This window comes from Pholis gunnellus (genome assembly GCF_910591455.1).
Source record: "Pholis gunnellus genome assembly, chromosome: 17".
Taxonomy (NCBI): Eukaryota; Metazoa; Chordata; class Actinopteri; order Perciformes; family Pholidae; genus Pholis; species Pholis gunnellus.
Window position 1 is genome coordinate 13,580,587 of NC_136544.1, and position 8,628 is coordinate 13,589,214.

Here is an 8,628-nt window from a genome sequence, read left to right on the forward strand (position 1 = left end):
AGCTTCTTATCAGTTATTTGTCAAAATGTAATTGATCCTCAAACAAAGGTGGATGCAAAGCCTGAAAAAGACTTCACCTGCGTCAGTCATCGTAGTCGGTTTAAGTATATTATTCTGCTGTAATTATTTTACAAAAAGATGAGATGAGCTTTTCTCAAAATATGTGACATAAGCATTCTTTCAGGCATCAATGTTCTGAAATTGTACCAGAAATGAAACGGATTGTTAAACTTGGCAAACAGTGTGTTTTGAAGGAAATAGCATCGCTGTATGAAGATGTATACTTTTATTGTCAGTTTAGGACCAAAACTGAAAAAGAATTTCTTCTCATTCTGTTCTACCCGCCCCACATACCAAGTGTCCATTGAGAGCGTCATGATCTGCCTGTCAACCCCAGTAGCCGATGATAAAGGCAGTTACAGAGAGGCAAATGAGGAGGTTGGCGTTAACAATGAGTCTTAGTCGTGGCTTTTCCTCCAGAGAACCGATAGCCTGTGCAGGACGCGTCGCAGGATTATCAACTCCCTCCTTCCTTCTCTCCATCCCACACATCCAGTAGATGGCAGATATCAGCCTGGACTGGCTCTGGACGCTGGACACGGATGATGAGGAGTCTGGAGAGTTCAGAAGGGAGCAAGGAAACACTTGACTAGTGGGGAGAGGGTGTGTTCACCGGCAGGACTGACAAATGGAAAAATGAAAAAGTGTAATGGCAACGCAGGACGGAGACCCACCTTTCCTTTGCTGACATGCTTTTCCGTTGCTGCTCTCCTGCTCTGTTCCTGTGACTTCCATCTCATGTATCTGACCAGGGGTCACCTCTAAGCTCGTATTGCTCCGCTCCACTGAGAAGACCTGATCTTTGGGCTCCACCGGGTCAAACCTGGTGAACCAGGTGAGGCGGCTAATCTGTTCAAAGAAAAATATGCAAAAAGTGAATTTACACGGATCTAAGAATATCTGATTTATTCTCCTGCAGTCATTAGACAGGGTGTCAGTGCTCCTAAAGCTGTTTAAGTCAGGTGTGATTTACAGCAAAAATAGGCTGCAATGCTTCTCTGAAGGACCCAAATGATGATCCAGGGTACAGTTTTATTTTTTTTCGCTGTACTGTAACTAATATCAGTTTTCCTTAAAGGTATCCTGCAGCGTTATTGACCCCTTGTGGTGCAGTAGAGCGGAGTTCAAATGAGCAGTTCCTTGTGTTTTTTGTATTTTGTGCAGCAGCATTAATGGAAGAAGACTTGAAACTGATTTTTTTGAAACACATTTAAAAGAATTATGCATTTTATGTTTTTAGTTACGCACAAAATGTTTTGGGGAAAGAAGCACCGAATCTAAACCCTTTGGTCTGCTTACAATGAAAACTCAAAGTTAATTTCTACATCTGAATCAGTAGGCCAAGAAGGGTTCATTCTTTTCCCCCCCATCAAGATCAATGTGGGTGGCATATATGTGAATAGAATAATAGAGAAAATGAAAGTGAAGAAGGGACTTCACCTGCTCTGGTTTGGGCTCCTCTGTAGTCAGGCTGACGACAACCACCACAACCAGTGTGATGAAGGAGAGCAACGTGGAGAAGTACAAGTAATGGACATATTTCAACACCCCGGGCCTGTCGTCGTCCTCATAGCAGAGGGGCGCAGGATAAATGAAGTCCAACAACATGCGGGTGCAGCCCACCAACAGGCCGACAACCAGGCCCCAGAATGCACCCTAAAAAACAGAAAGGTCTGAAGACGCAAAAAAGATTTCTCACATTTCGCCTCATAAATATGAACGCATTATTTCTGATTATACATCTAATAAGTGCGGTAACTAACATTGTGTAAAGCCTGTGATTGACAGTAAATGCATTACATATAGAACCGTCTCAATGTAGAATATGACCCAACATTGATACTTATTTATTCATGCAAGAAAAATAGAACATAATATTCTTGATGTAAAATGATTTGGTCAATCTTACCATTGAGCATATAGACACAGCCTTACCTTCTCATTAGCCCTCTTCCAGAAGCAGCCTGCGAGGAAGATGATGGAGACTGGGGGCTGCAGGTAAGTGCTGATGGACTGGATGTAGATAAAAAGCTGCCCACCCTGACTGGCCTGGACGACAGGAATCCACATCACAGACACCACCACAAGCACGAGCACAAACACGCTGCAACACACACATGAAACACAAGATAATTCAGTTCTGCAAGGACGTGGTATACTGGAGATTAAATTACAGAACAGCTTGTAAGGAATAGAAAGTGTGCGTGCGTGCGTGCGTGTTGGCTAGAAAGGAAAATCTGGTTCTTATTACTTAAGAAAATGTGGAAAGAGGAGTTATGGTTTGAGTGCGCATGAGAGTAAAATGTAATGATTTAATATGCAATTTTGTGGGGGATTTCATCCAGTGCATTATAATGCCATGTGTGGTTTTATTTGTTTTTCAGCTTTTTGTTAATCAAACAGACATTAACATAAGACATATGAAACAGATGTGATGTTTGAATATTGTCCAGATTTGTGGTTGTTTTTGTTAGTGGTTGAGTGTGTTGTGTAAGTGTGTCATATATTCCTACTGTATGTGAGTAGCTGTGAGCAGAGGTAGGTGCAGAGACATTCGAGGAATAGGAGGAGAAATTAATATATAGATGCATAAATAAATGAAAATTATAATAATTGATAAGTAAGTTTAATAACTAGCTAAATAATGAGCATAAATAATTATTATAATCATTAATAATCAATAATGTTGACCTTTCTTGATATGTTAAACATCATGTTATTGTTGCAGGCTGCAGTATACAGCATACATGCGGCAACCAGGTTCATGTTTTGGGTTGCGGGATGATGCCTGCTTGTCCACAGGTGGTCACTTACCGGCCCACAATCATAAGTTCCCACTCGGATGCCCGGGATCGAAAAGTCTTCCATAGATCCATGGTGAAGATGGTGCTGGCGCTGTTGAAGATGGAGGTCAGAGAGGACATGAGGGCGGCAATCATTACCGCCATCATCAAACCTCGAAGCCCTGGGTAGGAAAACACGCAAAGATTGGCATAAAATATGTATATAGAAAGCCAAAGACAGTACCGGAGGTGTAACAAGAGAAAAGCATCTCACCTGCAGGCAGCAGCTCCATGACCAGTCTGGCGTAAGCTGTGTCTGAACAACCCACAGGGTTGCCACAAATCTGATCACACAGCTCAGGGTCTGCACACGCCACGTCATCTACACAATATCATGAAAACACACAAACAATTTTAAACATTAAAACTCTCAACACATCAACATGACCTGAATCATTACTGAACCAGTCCCGATTAAGCCTTTAGTACATTTATAACGTTAATTAACAGAAGTCATGTATAGTTTCGCATTAAGCGAGTGTCAAGAACATTTTCCCGGTTGCTGTCGTGATTAATTAAAACATACATTTTATACTGTACCTGTGTAAAGTATCCTGCTGATCATGCCTGGCAACATGATAACAAAGAAAGGCAGAATCTTTAGATAAGCAGCCATGAGTGAGCCACCTTTTGCATGGGTCAGGGTCTTAGCAGCCAAGGAGCGCTGCACGATGACCTGCAGAAAACCACAGCTGACCCTCAGTTACACAGCAGCTTTTAAGTACATTTTAATAGGGCGCGTTCTAATCAGAATGGATAAGGAAATCACATAGCTTGCAGTTGAAACTCAGTCTGGCAGGTATTAAGGGTAAGGGTTTTATGTGCACAAATAAGATCAGATTAGATTAGAAATGCTGAACTGAGGAGAAATGAAATGCTCATTAAAAACCACTCCTGTGTTTTGTTGTTTCAAGGTTGGACTGCGTGGTAAGCTATCTCTCTGATATTGTATAAAAGGAATTTTTAACTTCTCTAAGGAGCAAAACATGCCAAATTCTCATGATGGGGATTTTCAGATGAGGACTTTTAAAAACTAAACATCAGAGGATAAGCATAAACCAGAGTGAAAAGCACTAAACTACACTTTCATCTTTTATAGATGACCTTGTGAAATTTCAAAAGTAAAACAAATAACCCATTTTTTATATCCATGTTGGCAACTCTAGGCTTCTATATTCTCTAATCAGCACATGAATAAAATGAGAATTAAGACCGCTTTTATATATCCTGATTTAAATCTTTTGTATACTATTTGGACATTCTTGATTGCTGCAGTATTAATTCTTTATTCTTTCATTTGCTCTTATTTGTTAGAAAAAGTGCTACATTTGTATTTCCGTACCTGGTCAGAACACCAGTACCACATGGAGGGAATGGACATGCCTATGATGACCCCGGGCCAAGGCAGGTCAGAGTTCACCGGGTCTCTGAATATGTGGAAGGCGTCATCTCGAGGGATGCCACAGGTTGAGTTTGGCACACGTATCGAAGGGATGGCGTTGGGGTATCCATCCATCAGAGCATCCCAGCCTCCGACCTCGGCAAAGCCTCAACGGGGGGACAGCGGGGTCAGATAAAGTGGAACATAAAAGTGCTGGTGATGGGACGGTGTCACGTGTAGACAGATCTGACTTACTGAAGGCCATGAGGGTGAGAGCTCCGGCCAGCATGATGACAGTTTGAACAGCATCTGTGTAGATAACTGCAGCCAGACCGCCTAGGAAACAAACAGTGACACAACAGAACAAGCAGTAAACAGCATCATGTCGCATTCCTAAGTGAGAGGTTTTTTTTTAAAATGGCGAGGGAAGGAGAAAGGTCACCTGCTACAGTGTAGAGAGCAGTGATTGACAGCAGCATCAGCACAGCTAAGTAGATGTTCCATTGTAATGCGAGCTGAATGAACAATGCACCGGCATACATGTCCACCTGGCAAAAAACACACACGCACAGAGGAACAAGTGGTGGTTACAAGATAATACAAACACAAAAGATTTATAAGAAATATACCAATTTGTTACAGCGTAGAAACACTAGAGCATTATTGTGGATTTGTATCATACCGATATCTTTGTAAAGATGTAAATAAATAAGGACAGGACAGCTATAAACAGCTGTGTTCGTCTACCACCAAAACGCCTCTGCAAATATTCTGGCATGGTCATCACCTGGAGACGAAAGAGTTCAAAGAGGATTATATATAAAGGAATACATTAGCAAAAATAATGCATAAGCATGTGTGATGTTTAGACGCCTCACCCCAGAGGCGATATAAATGGGCAGGAAGAGCCATCCCAGCAGCAGCACCATCAGTATACCCTGTGCAACACCAAATATGTACTTTACACTCTTTAGAAACAGCTCATTTCATATTAAACTTGTATTTGTATTAAAATGGCTTGAGGGCATATATAAAATCTCTTACATTCCACTCGTATGCAATAGCCCCAATTCCTGCAGCAGCTCCTGACCCTGCCAGGCCGATGAAATGACCACTGCCAATGTTACTGGCAAACAGCGAAGCACCCACCTAAATAAAGACAAGAGCCAAAATTAGAATCGCCTCAGTAGTTCACTTTGACCAGCAGAACATTTTGCCTCTAACTTTTTAAGTGTTAATACATTCTTGAGTTAGTGTGGCTTGTCTGGCAGTCTGTGAAAACCCCAAAAAACACAGATTTGTTTGACTCACTGGCCACCAGGTCATGTTCTTCCCAGCCAAGAAGTATCCATCCACCGTGCTGCGCTTCGTCCTGCACATGGACTGGTAGGAAAAAAAAAGGAAAATATGTCTTCAAGGTATAATTCCAAGAGAACTACCAGAAAAAACACCAGGATCCCCAACAGAGAGAGAGAGGACTGCTGCATCAATGATTGTTCATGTTGACCATTCAAAACGTGCAAGAATGCTCAGTAAAAAGGTATTAGACATGTTTTTTTTTCTTCTACTTACCCAGAAGCCAACAGCCAGAACCAGCAGAAAGTAGACTACCAGCACAACTATATCCACAGTGCCCAGGGGATCTCTGCTGCTTGGAGAGGGTGATGGAGACGGTGATGGAGACGGGGGCATGTTGATCTTTTGTCGGCCTTCTGTAATGTTAAAGGTCGTTTGTGGAATCAAAGAAATTAACAAATTCTGTCCCCAGCTGTGATAGTAAGTACAGTTATCAAAAGTGAAGACTAGTTAGTCTTGAATAGGTTCCAAAGTCATGAAAAAGTATCACTCGTGTGTCCTAACTACACTAAGTGCACTTGTGTGCAGCCCTTATGTACAATTTTGAGGTACGTTCTTTCTTTTATATGCTACATTCTACCTCTCCCACACAATTATTCGACTGATAGTTGCTTTGTATGTACAGACTTGACATAACATATGGGTTTATTAAACATAATGCCTTGTTATTAATTGAAACAGGAAGATGATTTGTCCAACTCAGACTGCTCAAGTGTCAACATCAGATAAACACTTGCGTGATGACGCAATTTTATCCCCCATCATATAAAATTTTGAAGCGATTGCTTAACAGCAGGAAAGAACAGGAGGAACGTTTACACCAAGGGAAAACAGTTTAAATCTACATATGTGCACCTGACTAGTGTATGAAGATACTCGTCATCTTGAAAAATTGTGAACCAATGCTTTAAAACTGACCAGTTGAGGTTGAGACATGCTGTATCTTACTCTAAACTCAAAGCCACAATTTCAGAATACATTTATATAATATTAAAATGTCTCTGTTACTGGAGACATGTTTATTAAACTGGCTGTACTTTTATCAAAGGCAATAAACGGTTGTTTTACACTTCACATATTGAGATTTTCCAGCAATTCAGATCAATGAAAAGTTAGTCTCTTACTATCTGCAGGCGGTGTATTGGAGAGTATTACCCGATAAATAAACTCACCTCGTAGTCAGTTGTCACACAGTGTTTCCTTGAGCCGAGTTGAGACAAACATGAGGATGATCCCAGGAATCTTGTGTTTGTTTCAACAGTTTCCTTCACACACCAAAAGATCAAACTCCACTTTCACCTTGTGTGCAGGAAGGTTTACTTGAAATGTAAATGATTTATTACTAAACAGAGCAATACAAGACTAATGCTGCTGCTAATGGAAGATTAAAGTGATTGCTGAATGGGTTTTAATTTAGGCAGTAGATGTGTGCGGTGATCTCTGGATATTAATACAAGGTAAAATGTATGTTTTTGTGTGCGTTTGTGTACAGGCTTATCTCACAAAGTGTTAATCTGGGATTTTGCCACAGCAGGACAGATAAACTGGTTGCAGCAATAGCAGGTGTGTCAGCAGCAGTAAAAACATGACGAGTTGCAGACAATGTAGGAAGTGTAGTGTTGTGATTCCATTCTTAATCTTATTTATTGTCCGGTCAATAATACACTTGTGCATACAGTATTAGTTTTCTTCACGATTTCCATAGTTTTTACATCAAAAACCTTAAACTAAGACATCCAGGCAAAAGTAGATTTTATTCCATTCGTTGTAGTTGTCAGCATTGTTAGGATACAATACAAAATACAGACATAACACTTTTATAGGCCTTAAATGGACGGTAATGTTTTAGAGGTTTACATTCTGTAATTTAAGCAGAAAAAAAACAACTTGGACTATTAGAAAACAAAGCTTTTACTAGCTGCACACATTATTATCATAATAATTTGCCTTACCATTTTAAAATATCACTTGGAGACTAAATGTATGTTTCACGGAGCACTGGCACATCTCATAAGCTGTATTAATAACTGTATGTAAAATGCTGCATCTGCTACACGATACCTAATGACTTTATGGTTGTTCCATATGACACAATCAATAAAATAAATATTTGGGTAACAAAGTGCTTCATATACTGTAGCATCCGCGTCCGTTTCCTTTATATCCACTCTCATTCTGAACAATACAAACACAATATAGTTCTGTTAAAGTTTCATATAGTATCATAATATGTAGTATAATATCCAACACAGTTAAACATTGACATATTGCACACTGCCCGCTGTTAGCTCCACATAATCCCACTTCTACGACCTATACTTTGTGTGTCAAAGACTGCAGACCAGATCAAGTTGACCCTTGGAACAGTTCAAATGTATAAAAACAAGTGGTGGGGTCCAACTTCCCACTGATGTTGTCTCATATATACATGTTAATAACACTTTAAGTTAGAACAAGAAAAGAAGAAATGATATGGAAATCTGGTAACAGTGAGGAATAGATACAAAGCAGTTAATGAAATCATCCGGAAAAAGGATTTACTTGAGAAAATACGCTAAACTTAGTCAGTAGAGAACTTATGTTACATTCAGTGTGCTGGGTGGCTTAAAAAAATACAGAACACAAAAACCAGCTGCTTTTGTGGTTTTCTTCAAAACCACCAAGAGCATGTGAATGTATTTTAATTAAATATCTAGTTCAGGATACAATTTATTTTTGTAAATCTATGTCTTAATCGTGGATATATAACAAAGATTTCACTGTAGAATTGTAATAGCACATATACACTCAGGCTTAGAGAAATACATATTTAACTACAGGATGTTAATGAGAAACTGTCTTTCTAATAGTAGAGATACGATGACGGCCTGACAAGGTTGTTTTCTATGTAGCCGTTTTAGTCATTAAAGTTTTAGAATGATATGCAGTATGTACTATACCACTGGTATAAAGCTATTTTGTCCATCTTCGATGCAAAATACATTTATT

At 39.8% G+C, this 8,628-nt stretch overlaps 1 protein-coding gene across 1 annotated transcript; it reads right to left on the reverse strand.

Annotated features, from left to right (window-relative positions):
* Positions 1–28: 28 nt before the first annotated feature.
* slc5a11 (solute carrier family 5 member 11) lies at positions 29–6,906 on the reverse strand. Its single transcript, XM_079177707.1, has 16 exons — positions 6,813–6,906; positions 5,857–5,996; positions 5,596–5,667; positions 5,329–5,433; positions 5,163–5,222; positions 4,967–5,071; positions 4,727–4,832; positions 4,540–4,620; positions 4,246–4,451; positions 3,444–3,579; positions 3,118–3,225; positions 2,875–3,025; positions 1,996–2,164; positions 1,501–1,716; positions 735–909; positions 29–614 (listed from the first exon to the last, which is right to left on the reverse strand). The coding sequence occupies exons 2-16, from the start codon at positions 5,974–5,976 to the stop codon at positions 388–390; spliced, it is 2,037 nt and encodes a 678-aa protein (XP_079033833.1). The 5' UTR covers positions 5,977–5,996; positions 6,813–6,906; the 3' UTR covers positions 29–387.
* Between the last annotated feature and the right edge of the window lie 1,722 nt (positions 6,907–8,628).

Bases quoted from the DNA above. Each gene is read 5' to 3' on its own strand.
- slc5a11 (XM_079177707.1), bottom strand. From the start codon at position 5,976: ATGCCCCCGTCTCCATCACCGTCTCCATCACCCTCTCCAAGCAGCAGA. The intron at 5,223-5,328 runs GTAAGAGATTTT...GGTGTTGCACAG, and splicing joins CTATTGCATACGAGTGGAAT to GGTATACTGATGGTGCTGCT. The intron at 4,621-4,726 runs GTGACCTTTCTC...TTTGTTTCCTAG, and splicing joins TGCTCTCTACACTGTAGCAG to GCGGTCTGGCTGCAGTTATC.